This window comes from Arachis ipaensis, chromosome B01 (genome assembly GCF_000816755.2).
Source record: "Arachis ipaensis cultivar K30076 chromosome B01, Araip1.1, whole genome shotgun sequence".
NCBI lineage: Eukaryota > Viridiplantae > Streptophyta > Magnoliopsida > Fabales > Fabaceae > Arachis > Arachis ipaensis.
The window spans coordinates 114,938,157-114,954,449 of NC_029785.2; the positions used below are offsets into that span (position 1 = coordinate 114,938,157).

General features: G+C 37.7%; 1 protein-coding gene across 1 annotated transcript; it reads right to left on the reverse strand.

Moving 5' to 3' along the window:
- Positions 14,627-15,900, reverse strand: LOC107611113. The gene is made up of 4 exons (XM_021123669.1): positions 15,871-15,900; positions 15,642-15,776; positions 15,420-15,541; positions 14,627-15,290 (listed from the first exon to the last, which is right to left on the reverse strand). Exons 1-4 carry the CDS (start codon positions 15,898-15,900, stop codon positions 15,200-15,202), a joined length of 378 nt encoding a protein of 125 aa, XP_020979328.1. The 3' UTR covers positions 14,627-15,199.

A 16,293-nucleotide genomic window follows, 5' to 3' on the forward strand; every position in this document is an offset into this window, starting at 1 on the left:
ACAACTTTGACTCATCGCGGATTATGAACAAAAAACTATGTGTAGAAACCACTATAATATATCACAAATTATGAACAAATCTAAGGGCAGAAATCGCCATATACCATTGCGATTTATGATAAAATTGGTGTGAAGAAATCGCGATGGACTGTCGCATTTTATGTTGAAATTTCTTAGAAAATCGCAATAGCTGACTAGTGATTATTCATTTGGATCGTTTTTAAGTTTGATTTTGGAGAGTTTGATTAGGAGTAGATTTGTAGTGATAGTCATAGAATTCATGATATTTGGTTAGATATGTTAGTTTTATTATCTGTTAGTTTTCATTTATACAATTTGATGGGAAGGTTATTGCTATTGTATTTAGAATTTTTAGCGAATATTAGATGACATTTACTAACTTTATTTTATAGAAATAGGAATTTGTTAGTTGATTATTGTTGTTAGAAGGGTTAAGTACTTTTTTTGTCGTTAACGTTTTGGGTCAAAATCAAAATTGTTTCCGACATTTTTTTTATTAATATCATCCTCAACGTTACAAAACGTTATAAAATCATCTTTTTCTAATTGTTGGATCAAAATACCCTTCATCATCATCTCTCCCCACCACCTCTATCACATCCAGTGCCACCTACATTGGCGACAAGAAGAAGAGAAAAAGAGGAAGAAGAAGGCGTCGCCGACGAGAAACGGCAGAGCAGCAGCAGCGGTGACCCAGCAATAGCAATCCCTCCCGTCCCTTCACATTCCCTCTCTCTCTCTCTATCCGAAGAACCAGCAGCAGTAGCGGCGACCTTGCAGCAGCAACCCCTCCCTCCCTTTGCTCTCATCGCTTCTCTCTCCCTCTCTCTCTAATGAACCAGTGGCGATCCAGCAATAGCAACCCCTCCTCCTAGAGTTGGCAACCTGCACCCTACCCATGGGTACCCAACCCGACCAAATTCGGTTCGATAGGGTTGCCAACCTGATCCGTAGCGGGTAGCGTAGGATTCTCGTGCGGTTCGGGTAGGGTGCAGGTTGAATCTCAACCCTACCCGACCAACTCGTACCCTATATATGTATATGTTATATACTTACATAAAAATATGTTTCAATTGGATGTTGAATCAAAGACCTCTCACTAAATACAAAATATCCTTAGCCCCTAAAAGAAGATCATTAATTGATAATTTAATACGTTTTTTTAACATAAAAGTCAGTTCTATTTTAAATATCATCAAATTATATAATAATGTTGCATCCTTTTGGTAATCTGCGGGTTAAGAACGAATAAGGCTAGGGTTAGGATATTCTCAACCCACGGGTAAGGTTAGGATCGGATCCAGATCCTACCCTATCCATTGCCACCCATACTCCTCCTTCTGTTCGCATCAGTTCTCTTTCTCTTCGATGAACCAGCGGCGACCCAGCAGCAATGGTGACCCAGTGGCAGCGCCGCAGCAGAGACCCAATAGCAGCAGCCCTTCCCTTTGTTCGCATCGCTTCTCTCTCTCTCTCTCTCTCTTTATCTCCAATGAACTAGCGGCAGCAACGGATGGAGTTGTGGTAATGTAGGTGGCTGTGGATGTAGTGGTGGTGAGGTGAACTGTGGAGTGAGAAGGGTGAAGGGGAGAATAATGATGAAGGGTATTTTGGTCCAAGAATTAGAAAAATGATGATTTTATAATGTTTTGTAACATTGAGGATGATATTAATAAAAAAAAGGTTGGAGACGATTTTAATTTTGACGTAAGATGTTAGGGACGAAAAATGTATTTAACCCTTATTAGAATTTTCATTAAGATATAACTAGGATTAACTTTTTATTTTGTGATGACATCGACTAATTGTATATATAGTATCAAAAAATAAATATAACCAATTCTCATTTGTTGCATGTGGATAATTTTTAATATTTATTTATTTATTTATGCAGTTGACCTAAATTTTGATTATTGTCTGGTGATTTTTGCTCTATTTCTGACTTACTCGATCCCACCAGGACTCGGTGGCCTTCAACCCACGTGATGGTATTTAGGTGTGTTCAAGCGTATCCGGTGAAAGAATTTTTTATTTTTTATTAAGACAGAGTTTGGACACAGTAGACACGCGTGTCGGATGAGTATCGGTGAGTGTCGTATCCAAAATGTATCCGACACACGGATACCGCAACTCATCGAAATATTCGTACTTCATAGGGCTAGTCCAAACAATACATTGGACCAGACAAAAAATAAAAACTGTTGGAACCAGTTTGACCCGGTTGGGTTTTAAAAAAATTAGTCAACATGCGGGTTGAGAAACCCGGACTGGTTAAGAATTTAATTTTTTTTTCTAAAATCTGCGCCCCTAAACGAGGTCGTTTGACGTCTTTAATCTTTCTATACTAATAAACTTGGAAGAGCTCAAGCTGATATGGCATTTTAATAGAATTATGAGTTTTCTTGAAAATGAAAATGTCCTAAAATCATATCTTTCTATCAAATGTATATATATGTGCAAGCTACAAAATATGATCTAATGATGATTTCTACCAACTACATAGGTATGGTTTCGTAGGTCTGAAACTATTCTCACTTCTCAATACTTTCATAGACATTGATACGTGTAGTTGGTTAGAAACTTTCAAATCAATTTATGAATTCTGTATTTCTTAGAAAAGACCAAAGTTGGTGAAATTTGCAGGGAACAGAAATCACATAGAACTCTTCTTTTTTCAATTCTTTCATCTTTTATCTTTGGTCAAAGAAAGTGGGTGCATTATTTGTGGCCCACTACAACTCACAATCTCCATTGTTTTTTCTTGTTTCTATGATTTCTTCAACTCAATTGGCTCATCCCCACACCTGCCACCCTCCACTCCCACTTTTGCCCTTTGTCAGGAGAGGTGTTGTTCGCTTATGTTGAATCGCCAAGCAAAGAAGCAATCACTGGAATCACGAATTTAACGGCATTCAACATCCAAGGAAGCAGACTGAGCTAGAACCCAATTGAAAACCAAATTCTAACCCATTTTGATGATTAGGAAATAGAAACCTAGGTTTTGTCCCTGTTTTCTTCTCTCCCTAAACCTTGTTCCTTTGCGTCTTCTCTGACTTTGTTGGTAAAGGCTTCTGCATTTCTCTTTTTTAAAGGAAGAGGAGAGAATTTTGATTATTATTATTGTTGTTGTTGTTGTTGTTGTTGTTGTTTTGTTGCAGTGTGGGCGGAGATTACATTTTAGTTGAGAACAGAAAATATCTTATTTAAGGGATGACCCAAGAATAAATCTGTGAGATACGAGGATAGGGAGATTTTTATCGATGAGTATATCTTAAATAAAAGTTGTCCAGCATGCTGCAAAATGAGAGAACAAAGCCAAAAGAGAGGAACATGTATAAAGGTCTTTCTCTAGCATTTCTGTGACACGTTTCAGATATAACTCATTTGTTGATAATGTCGCTGATTTTGCATCTATTATTTTTGTTGATTTATTGCTTTAGTTGTATCCTGGCATTCACTCAGCATTTTATTTTGAATAGCTTTATGACATGTTAATTATATTCAACTTACTGAAACTGATTTACAGAATAACTTGAGGGAGAGAAAACAGGAGTTTTGAAAAAGGAAGGAAAAAGAAGAGTAGGAAATGGAAAGCGGAAAGGAGGTAATCCAAAGAAATTAAAGCTTTATTTTGTGGAGACAATCAAAGACCCTTTTGGCATAACTTTCATTCTATATGTGGTACTGTTAATCTTATGGTTACCTTTAGGATGAGTTTGGGATGTGGTTGAAATAGAGAGAAAAATTATCTAGATCTATATGCACATAAATCTTCTAATTTATGCACAGCTCACCCCTAGAGGATGTACAGAGTCTTCTAATTGAAGTTTCAAGTTAAGACATAGTTTGTGATGAGATCACAAGTCTTATTTATAAATGAACCTTTTATGGTCTGTAGATGTGTTCTTTTTCTTTTTTAACTCTTTAATTGCAATATCATAAGTTTATTGGACTTGAGACTAAGATATCAAATCACTTGCAATCATGTCGTAAGAATTTTATTATAATCTAAATCTATGATGCCAAAAGTTGTGAAGCCAAAATTGGAGAGCAATAATAAGTGATAATGTTTTTCTTTGCCAAATAATTGGTTATGTTGATCTTGGTCCAACGGTCAGCAAATAAAGCTATCAAGAGTTGGAACCTCAACTTTGAAAGGAATAGATTGGTGAATTCAGTTAAAATCATAGCTTTTCTAAAATTTTGGCATGCAACTTTAAAAGATTTCCGCTACATTAATAGGTGGACACGCATTGCAAAATGAGTGAAACTATGAGCATAACTTGGTTTAACAATTTCTAGCTCATGTGCAGATTGGTGATTGGCTGGATTGGAAATAAATGATGATAAGTTCTAAGTCATTCTGTAGGGATATGCGAGTTTGTTCTGCCTTATACCCAATGATGTTGATGTTTTCATCTGGCTATTAGGGATTTTTAGTGGCACTTATGTTCCTTGCTACCTCTCTTTCTCTTGGTGGTAGAGTTTTTGGAACCAATCTACTGAAATACGGTGGGAGGAGCTTTTAAGTAAAAAATATGGGGGATGGAAGAGTAAAAAAGATGGGACAAGAGGATATATGTTATTAGGAATGATTATGTTTGGTTGTTATTAATGTCATCTTTATACTGAGAGTGGCGGTTTTATTTTGACTCTGTTGCTTTTGGAAGGTTATATGCATTTGAGGGTGGAATATCTTGGTAGTGACGTTTCTTGGCAAGAGTGTTGTTGTAGTTGGTATCTTTCATGTTGGGATTGTTGTCTCTGTTTTGTTGTGCTTTTTATTTTTATGTTTTAGCTTTAGCATTGATGTTGTTGCTAGGCTCTTAGTGTTTGTTTTGGGTGGTTGTTGGGTGATTATGTATCCATGATGCTTGTTGGGTGATTAAATTGGGTACTTTTTAATTATAATCTTGTCTTTTTCTCACTGTTAAACAAGTGATTGATATTATTATTATTATTATAAATTTAGTTAAAGCATTATGAATACTTCATGCTGAAAAAGAGTGTAAAAAAATAACAAGTTTGATATTATTGTAAATTTCATATTATTATACAACTATCGGATAGCTAATCACATCCACTATATTAGTTCAAATGCTTGATGAGTGTTCTGTGTCTTATCATGATATATTAATGGTTTGTAGTAGTTTTATTGAATGAACGACCTAGAGACTTTGATCATTTGATTCATCTAACTTGCACATTAATTTTGGAAAATCCAATGTCTGGTGATATGGTATTTTTAAAAATACAAGCACTTAAACAACAAATTATGGATAAACTAGAACCCTTAATTTTAAAATTGGATATCATATATACTTTCACTTTTATCTCTTAAGAGTACTGATAAATTTTTCATTTGATATAATTTCTCTATAAAATGCCTTAAGAATGATTATCTTTCCTGTTTAAGTTTGATATGCTGCTTTCTCCAAATTATATGTAGCATATTAGGAAAGAGAATAATGTCTTGTGTAATTGCTTATTTTTTTTGTTCTTTTAATTTTGTAGATGATACCTCATACAAGATAGAAAATTGGGTGGAGCCCAGGAGAAAAAGTAGTGACCTGAACATAATCATACCATGTCTATTAGAGTTACTTATATCGTTTATTTTTTAATTTCTTACAGTTTTCTTATATGATGATCTGATATATTTTATTTAATTTTGTGTGAGTTAAGATGATATCACTCTTTTCGACAAAGACTAAGGATCAAATTACGCAATTGAAGCTCTAACTCAGCAGCCTCACTAAGTTGGCGGAGAATTTAATATGAATGAAAATACACACTAGCTTCAAAATTCAACAGAAAATGATTTTTCCAATGACATCTTAGCCAGTGGTGCATCAACATGTGGATCCATGGAAATCAGTAACCAACATGAAGGTTGCAATTCATATAAAATCCTGCTAATCATGTTTGATTAATTTTGGAATAACTTGTTTGATTATCATTTCCTTTTGATTGATATTGACATTAAGCACACTGGTAATTTTTAATAGCACTGAAAGTATTACAACTGAAATTTTTTAGTGTCCAATGTTAAATACATGCAGTATTAATTTTGAGTGATTGGAGTCTTTCTTTTCTCACTTTAAGCACTAAGCTTGATTTGATGTGCATGCATTAAGTGCAAAAATCATTCACTTTTGTATTTTATTACATTACATGTTCAATGCTTCTTTGATTTGATAATTATAAACTGTAATTGTCATTATGTCATTAAAGAAGTGAGATTATAATTCTTGATACAAAATGTCGAAAATGATAGAAAATTTGGACTGCTTAGTTAGTTTGTTAGTTTATTATTCAATAATAAATTTATCTTAGAGCTAACTCTGAGATATCCATTATTTAAGGTATGTGTTACTTTTGTTAATATGACTCTTTAATAAAATATAAGACTGAGAATATATTCAATTTTGAGCAAATAAAATCTACAGTATCAGTTACCAAGATTCATAGTTCTATGAATGGCTCGAGTGAAATGGCAAAAGTATTGATTTTTATGATTTTTTACTCTCTAAGTTGTCAAGGATATTAACCTCTGAACTCTAATGTGATTGTATTTCTAATATACTTGACTTAAATTTTTATAGGAATATGTGATCTTTAGTCTTCATCCTTTTAATGAGGCCCACATGTCGTAACAAAAAATCTTTTGCCATTAAAAAAGTTATATTATCTTTTTGCTTTTCATTAATTAGTTTAGGAGTTTCATTGTATAAAAAACTGTAAATGCACATATGCAATGAGGAATTTCAATCAAAGAGAGTAGGTTATTAATCAAGGAGAGTAAGTAATGATGCACTTCTCTAACTTGTGCCTTAGTCTTCTTTTTCTTTCTCTTTTACAACCTAGAATAACTGTCTTCAATAATGAGCTCTCAACTCACTACTTCATCCATTATAGAGGAACTTGAGGTCATTTTAAGGCTTTTACTATAGTGTTTCAACTCCCTTTTTCTTTTTTCTTTTTTTTTTGTTTTCTTGAATTTTTTTAATTTTATTTGTTTTTCGGCATTTAAGTGTGGATTTGTTTCTTAAGATATTTGAAATTGAGATAGAATTTTAATCTCTTCTTATGTCTTGAATTTTTTTATTATCTTTTAATTTTTTTTATTTTTTCTATTTTCTAACATTGAAAAATTGACATATCAAGAACAAAGCTTTTTTTTTTTAGTTTAGAATTTTTTGGACAATTTTAGTTATAACTTATATAAACTTTGTTTACAGAGCAAAATATACAATCTCAAATTTTTCCACCTTACCTGTATTTTTTTAAAATTTTTTATTTTTTTTCTGTGCAAAGTTTGAGCATAGTTTTTGTCAATTATATTGATTTACTGTGAAAATAAAAAAATTTTCACACAATAAATTTATTGAAAATTTTCACTTGGGAAGATCCCTCCCCGGGATCGGGATGAAATATAAGAATAGATTTTCTTAAGATGTTCCGTACCGAGGGTTATTATTATTATTATTATTATTATTATTATTATTATTATTATTATTATTATTATTATTATTATTATTATTATTATTATTATTATTATTATTATTATTATTATTATTATTATTATTATTATTATTATTATTGTTATTGTTAGTATTCTTTGTGAGTTAAATATTATACCCCGACTTTTTGTTCGTCACACACCCTAATGAATCGTTATTGACTTTGAGGATTCCTGAAAACCTTCAAGATGATGTTGATGTCCAATGAATCTATTGTTCAATGATTCGTTGAAGGGGAAAACGCGTTAACTAATTTAAGTCAAATAGGTAGAAGATAAGATGGGCGATTCTGTGTTGCTGGTCATGTGTACGAGAGAAGTTTTTTTTTTCTTTCGTGTAGTGAATGAGTCGATGAATTCGCTAGACATATGGTGGGTAAGTTAGTTAGTTATAATGTTGGCAGTGAATAATGTCGTATTTAAGTATAACGAGTTGCTGAATTGTATGTTAAACGGGTTTCAGAGCAGTGGTCATGCATTATTTTAGACGGGGAATATTGCCTGGATATGGATATTTGTGGCTAATTTTATAGATGTGTACCTGGTGCAATTATGAAGTACTTTTCTCTGGTTTGAATGTGCTTAGGATAGAACGTTGGCCAGCCGTGTCTGATGGATTTCAGGCGCATGTTCAACAATGAGGGTGAAGAGTCAGATGGGGGTAGCTCGGAGTATCGCTGGGCACAATATTGTGGGAGCGACGAAGATTATGATGTCGAGGAGAGCCTTGAGGCCCGACGGGAGGCCGAAGCAGGAAAGAGGTGTGAAGCGGATACTGTTTACGATGAGGGGGCTTTTGGTGCTAATGATGTGGAAGGTGGAGGTCCCAGCCGACAAGTCGCCGCGGAAGACTTCTTGGGTAGAGAGTTTGGTACGGAGGAGGATGCCTATGATGCCTACAAGGAATTCGCCAGATTCAGGGGTTTTGGCGTTCGGAAGGGAGATGTCGGTCGTGTCAATGGGATTTTGATAAGGAGAGACTTTTTTTGCCATCGACAAGGTACTAGACATCGTAAGCACTATGATCGACCTGAGCGAGTAAGAGAGGAGAGGCCTGAGAGTCGAACAGACTGTAAGGCCAAACTGAAGATTTACTACGATATGCAAAAGAGTGTGTGAAAGTTAAGAACCATCGTTGATGAACACAACCACGAGCATGCCCCAGCGATTTTTACAAATCTCCTTCCTAGTCATCGAAAGATGAGCGAAGGCGACAAGGCACAAGTGGATAGTTTCAAGCAGTTTGGGATCCCAACCTCGAAAATAATGGCTTACATGGCAGGGCAATCTGGTGGGTATAGTATGCTTCGGTTTACAAAACGGAATTTGTACAATTATGTTCACAGACAGCGGCTTGCGCGAATATCGGATGGGGATGCAGCAGCCACTATCGGTTACTTAGAGGGTAAGGCGAACGCGGACATGATGACCTCGGCACGCTATACACGGACCCCGGATAATCGACTGGGAAGCCTATTTTGGGCTGATGGGGAGATGATGGCGGACTATCAGCTATTCGGTGATGTTTTGGCCTTTGATTCTACGTATCGTGCTAACAAGTACAAGAAGCCGCTGGTGGTATTCTCTGGGTCAAATCACCACAAACAAACATCCATTTTTGGGTTCGCGTTTCTTGAGGATGAAGAGGTTCGTACTTACCGGTGGGTGTTATTGAACCTGCTGGATGTGATGGGACATAAGAAGCCTTGTGTAGTAGTCACGGATGGGGACAAGGCGACGCGAGCTGCGATTGCAGAGGTGATCTCGACCGCGAAACATAGGTTGTGCAGTTGGCACCTTGAGAAGAATTGCGTCCAAAGGGTTAAAGTGACAGAATTTCGCAAGGTTTTTTAGAAGGCGCTGTATGCCAACTTGGATATCAATGAGTTTGAGGAGTATTGGAAGACGGCGGTTGAGTCGCTTGGCCTACAAGATAACATCTGGATTCAGAGCACATACGATAGTAGAGAAAGCTGGGCAATGGCCTACCTGAGGGGCACATTCTGTGCGGGATACAGGACTACCTCAAGATGTGAAGGGATCAATGCTTTCGTTAAGGGTTTTCTTAGATCAACTGATAGCATTTTGGAACTTGTACACAGTTTAGATCGAGTTGTAAAAGACTATCGGAATAATGAAGTAACAGCCCAATTCTATTCCACCTATTATACTCCTGTGCTAACGACCGGACTTGATTCGATCGAGCTGTTTGCTTCGAAGGTGTATACACGAGCAGTTTTCAGAGAAGTGAAAAAACAAATAAAGGGTATGGCAACGCTATTGTTTTGGGGCAGGGACAGCATTAGCACGACGTGTATGTACACGTTTTCGAAGATGGGGAAACCTAATAGGACATACAAGGTGTTGTATGATCCGAACGAGGAAAGGATTGAGTGTGAATGTTCAATGTGGAATAGTGAGGGGATTCCCTGTAGTCATATATTCTGTGTGATGAAGTATGAGAGCTTGGAAAAAATACCGGGCGGTCTTATTTTGAGCAAATGGTGCAAGGATGCAAAGGATTGGAGATCGAAACCCCCCGAAAGTACAGAGGGCCATCAAGGACGCTTGCTTAGATATGGGGCCCTTTGCGGGGCGATGAGTGTGGTAGCAAAACTCGGGGCAGAAGATGCAAATGAGTTTGTTATTGCTAGAGACGGGATTGCACGTCTCGCAGAAGAATTGCAACGACGAGCATACGACAAGCTAGGAGGCCCCCCGGGTTTATCGTCGCTATCTGGGCTGAAGGACCCGGTGGTGTCGAAGACTAAGGGTGCTCCGAGGAAGGGGAAGGAGCTGCATCCCGGAAGCGAGGGTGACATGCTGATGAAGCAACGACGTTGCACGACGTGCGGTGTACCTGGTCATACGAAGAGGACTTGCACGAGCCAGCAGGATCATGGTGTTGCTGGCACTGACGGTTGCGCGGTCCACAGTTCCGCGGAGCGTTCCTCGGCGAAACCAAGTGCCCCGTATGCAGCTGGGCGGACGCAAGATGCCGACAACGACGAGGTTAGGGTACCGACCCATCCAACTTTAGATTAAATGATGGTACGGTTTATAGAATTAAAGAAATACGCACATGATGAACATGAATCCATTCAAATCATCTAGGAAAAGCAGAATGCATCGGCTGCGTAGCACATTTCTTTAGTAGTGAGGAGAATACCTGATATGAGTAGTGAAGTAGTTATTTCCGTCTCACCTTTTGTGCTGGTGACACAAGAGACATGGGAGATGTGATGGGTAGCTATAATGGGTTGTGAGTTATTCCTGTAAGGTGTGGCGGTGGGGGTTCCAACATCTTTCTCGGGGGGCAACACATCGAACAGTTTTTTTCTTCACAAGGTTACTCCGGTCACGTAAGGGGGTCTCACGGAGTACCAGCCAGCTCAGGCGCGTTTAACCCCACAAGGCCCACCAATGAAGACCTGTTTGAGTAGTGGGTAACCCAGGTATGGTTGGAAGTGTGCAGTTTGCTTTATGTTAAGTAAGGTAAAATTTGTGTATTCAGTTCCAACGATTCTTGGTTTTTTATGTTTCTTGTATGTCCCCGTGTACAGAATGCCTTGGGAAGACGGGGTGCAGCATGAGACAAGGGTTAGTACCATTTGCCTCTGCTCATGCTTGTTTCGTTGTTAATTTCTTTAATTCAGTTGATAATTGCTTTATAGTTAGTAGATTATTACTCAATAAGGTGATTGCTGCTGGTTAATAATGTAATGTATATTCGATTCATTGAGTCCTCTGGTATGGAAAAAATTATTCAAAAGAAGCCATCTGGCGGTAATTAATCTTCTCATTTTTGTGATCACTCAACAAATGCCCCAAAACTACACGTTCGATATTAAGATGAACTTGATTTGTAAAACCGAAGTGCACATTTGTTTCTGCCTGTAGATGAGTTCTGCGAGTCAACAATGCATTGCGATTTTACAATTTTTCCTGTAACCGTATGGCAAAGTAGAATGAAATAAGGCGAATGAAGAAATGGTCCTGGAGATTTGCTTTGGCTTTTGTTTATGTTCTCTTGTTAGTTGCATTGCTGCTTCTATTCATTTAGTTTAAATTCTTTCTGTTCTGCCGTTGGTTGCATTGGGCGGTCTTTATAGTTTATTGCATAGGAATTAGCGCAAAATGTTACTATGTGAGACATATAAGCCTGCGATGGTATAGTCGAATTTGATTCTCCTCTAGTCAAACGAGACTTTGATGGGTTAACATTATAAGGTATTGTCACTTTATTAAGTTTGTTTCATGGAAATAAGTGATGTCGTGACTGTTTTGGTAGCCTATGGATCCTTGTTTGTTTGTCTAGCTAGTCGCGTTTGGATTACAGTCGATTCTCCCCACCGATTGGAGTAACATCAAGTTGCGATAACTGTTAAGCATTACTTCTGTTGCACTTTTCCGTCCTATATTCATTGTCCTTTGTCCTTTTTAATCTTATTTTCTACTGTCTGTGATGCAGAATGCCACGTATAGAAGACTATGTTTTAGTGGTGTACCTTGCCTTACATGCAGATAACTTGGAACTAGTTTGGAGTGCATTTTGTGGCTTAATTTGTACTTGCAACTTGTCATGGGATAGCTCTTAGGTGGTGCAGTGGTTTTGTTATACTATTAATTTCCTTCTTAACTTATGCAAGGTTGTAATCCATGGTGGGGTTGTCCTCCATGATTTTTGTGCTCATCTCTTTGTAATGAATGGGATTCATTTGGGAATTATACAGTGTGCGCGGATGAATACTTTAGAGGAGAAGTAAGAAATATATTTAACCTGAAAATACCTCCAAATTAAAGTTTCCCCTTTATTTCAGTTAAAAAGTTAAGACGGAGGTCGAGAGAACCGAACCGGTCGATGACCTGGGAGAGGAACTGGTTCAACGGTTTAGAGGTTCAACCAACTCCAACAGACATTCAATCAGGGTTAATTAATTATAGATTAAAAATATTAAAAATTCAACGTGTATGCTTTTAAATATTAAAATTCAATTATTTATACCTTGATAGAAACTTAAAATTTTTCAATTTCACATAACAAATTATTCATTAAAAGTATACTGTTAATAAGTGTTTCAACATATGATCGTATTACATGTTATTCACTTTTTATTAGAAAGTTAAATTAGCAATGACTTTTATGTTACGACCAGTCTTCTTTGTCTATTAAGTCAAAAATTAACCTGACTATTGTGTTATGGTGAATGTATAAAGTGTGAGGCATACATGTTGACCAAAATTAATTGATTATGTCAAAGTATCAAAACCATGGGAGAAAAGAGACATATTTTTAGTAACACATGTGTGGACTTTGTTTCGTAAGAATAATGCTATTCTGTGGTTGGCCAGGTTTTTTTTTTTTTTATTTCACCAAATTGCATCTGATAAGTCAAAGTAATATTTTAAAAGATTTATTGCAACAAAACCTAACGGGTCAATAGCCTGCTCATGCCCAGAAGACTTTTAGGATGTTCACTTCTAAACACGGTGGAAAGAAGAAGGATTTCTTATTTTTTATTTGAATAATTAATGAGTTGGGTTGAAGACTCATTTATTGCTGGACCTCATTCGCGGTGAGTACATCACAGATTATTCCAAAGCCGGCACCCCCATCACCCCCTCCACCATCACCGCCACGATTGGGTCTACTAGGGAGCTCGGCGATTGTGGGTGGAAGTTCTTTATCGACACAGCTGCATGCGATGAAGGTTCGTTCCGGTCAGCGCACACGGTTGGAAGTAGGCTGCCGTCGTTCACGGAACGATTCAACACTGAAAGGTAGGTTCGACTCCTTGGGTATACTTTAGTTAAGCTAGTGATGTTCATTTTGTTTGGTCGCATTGCAGGCAAGGCACTTACAGGAGATACATGGGGGGCAGATTTCGTTATAACTGAAGACATGAAGGTGTATCTCATCCAAGTTTGTTCACAGTTACGTCTTGACTACCCGGTCTTCACCCGACGTGAGTCTTACACCCAAAATGGGGCGTAATTGCATGGTTTTTGGGTGGTGCTTTAGTCTGCGCAACATGGGGTAAATTGGGTGGTAGATGTATTGTTCTCTGAGGACGAAGCCGAAGCAAGGCAGGATGCTACGTTTCAGATGCTAGAGAAGGTGTTGACGATGACTGGGAGGGAGATTTGTGATTACAACTTCAGAAAGGTTGCTGCTTTGTAGAGGCGCGTTGAGGATCTAGAAAGACAGGTTTCGACCCCTCCGTACCACCAAATTCGCGAGCTTCAGAATGAGAACCAAATGATGCGGAATGAGCTGGAGATGTTTCACAAGATGTTCGATGATTAACTCTTGGAGATAGTTTAGGCTAGTTGACCATGGGCTGGTTTTCGTTGGTTTGGTTCATGTTCTAACCTGTGTTTGATTTGCCTTCATTGAAGTTGTTTGTTGTTTGATTTTGATGGTGGTTGTCTTGGTTAGCTCATGCCTGAATTTTACTTATCATTTTGTAAGCGTTGCCTTTGTTACAAGTCAATATTAACGCGGATATAGTATTTTCATGATTTCCATAACTCTTATATATCAAATTGAATTATTTTGGATGACTCCAATTGTCTGGTCGATTGAGTTATGGATTGGTTAAGGTGGCTGGAAATTATGATTCCTAATTGACGATGTGAAGTTCGGTTTAAATTGTGATTTACTGGAACAAGTTTGATGTTGCTAGTAATGAGTTAAGATTTGGAAATTCTGTGAAAAGGGTTACCGAAATAATTTCGACATTATGAGTCACTATCACAGAGCACATTTTGTTCTCTTTTCCATGCCTTTAGTTAGATATTACCCTGAATGGCCTCAAGGTTGAAAGTAAACTGGCGGGTTCAGTTTAAACAATTGAGTAGGGCCTTCTAAAGGTCTTAGTGGGTCGACATTTTACTATAGGGCTACAACTATAAGTTCCTTCCACGCTTTCCATGTTTTGAAGCTGCACCTTTAAGAACCAACTAAGTTTTCTCCTATGAATTTAAAATTTCTTTGGGATTTACCAAGTTGACTCTGACATCGCAGCCGGGTATTATAAACTGTCTTGCAAGAAACCCAAAACATTAAAGGAATACGGTTCATGTCACATTAGAAGGCGATAAGACTAAATCAACGCCATACATTTTTCCATCCAAGGCCCCGCTGTACTTCAAAATGGCATCCGTCCAGCAAAGATGCAAGATAAAGGTTTAACAATCTAGCTGATCATAGCACGCCGAAGGGCAAATCAAAAAAATCATTTAGCCCAACGGAAAGGGAACACAAGTGCTATCAAAAAATCAAATGTCCCGAAAGTTCCTAAACAACTGATCTGTACAAAAAATAATTTCCCCATGGTAACCAATACAGATGGGCGATCCAAAAAATAACTGCCCACACGTTACCGAGTAACAAATATTTACCATCGCGACTTGGCCTTGGAAAGGGCACGCTTAGTCTACGCAGTTTCCGTCTGCCAGTGTGCGAATGCTTTGGATACGGAGTCCTGTGCAAGTTGGTTTTGAGACTTCATCACCAAGTCTACTGCTAAGCGCATCCGAGTGGCAGCGTTGACATGCTGAGACGGCTCACAATAGCAACGGATGCAAGGTTAGTCACTTGCTAGTGGTGGCGCTAAAGAAGTAAAAAATTATAACTTCAGTTGGAATAAATTGTTAAGCTGTTTCCCACCGTACCTGCACCCCGTAGTCTTGCCACATGTGCGCTCGTATCATCCATTGTGCTACCCAGATGCCACAGTCCATGCTGCAAAGACACAAGTTTTAGTCAGTTCAGGATGCTTGTCAGTTCAACATGTGACTGAGACACCATCACAGCAAAGGGTTTACGATGCAATAATGACATTATGGCAAAGAGGGGTGTGTAGGATCTTACGAGTCTGCTGCCTGCTGAGGCACATCAGACTCTTCAAATTTAAACGCAGAGAACCGGGGACGCATCGCCCCGTCACCGGAGAGCCACGAATTTCCCAGTGTCATTCCCTCCAGGTAAAGCGCCTACAAGACGTTAAGAAAAACCATTGTTACTGGACGGTGCTCGATGGATATCATAAGCAGTGGGGTTATGGACTAGTGCCAGATAGCTAGAGTGGCTTACGACGCGCATCATGGCCGTTTTCCTTGCGTCCGCTTCACGTGGGTCTCTAAGTGAGTCTACGTAGATCAGCTTCTGCTCACGGACGTCGATTATCATTAGGTACCAGTGTTGGTCACACCACATGGGCTGATACACCTACAAACACCACGTAGCCAAACTCAAAGTACAAGGTAGGAGAAAATGTGTAGCCACATTATGAGTAACACAAAACTGGTGGTGGTGACAATACCCGGGTCACCTGGTCGACCTTACTGCGCATGTAATTGTTACGTATGGACCTTATGTTAGCTGAAGTGAGAGACTATCTGCCGATTGCAGCTTTCTGAACAGAGAAAAGAAAAAAACCCATCATACTACAAATATCATTATTAATAACAATAAGAATTCACCAATAATAGCGTTATCATTACTGAATAATAAGAAGTTCATAATTTATATTAAAATTATTGAAAGAATTATCTTTAATTAGTAAGATACGTGATCATTTTTAACCAAACCCGTTATAAAGTAGTGGTATTTTATAATTTTATTATGCACTATTCATCCCACAAGAATATCTAATTAGTCATATATATATATATATATATAGTAATATTAAAAAAAGGGTTAACATTAAAAATATCCTAAAAGATGTAATTTTTTTATATTCTTA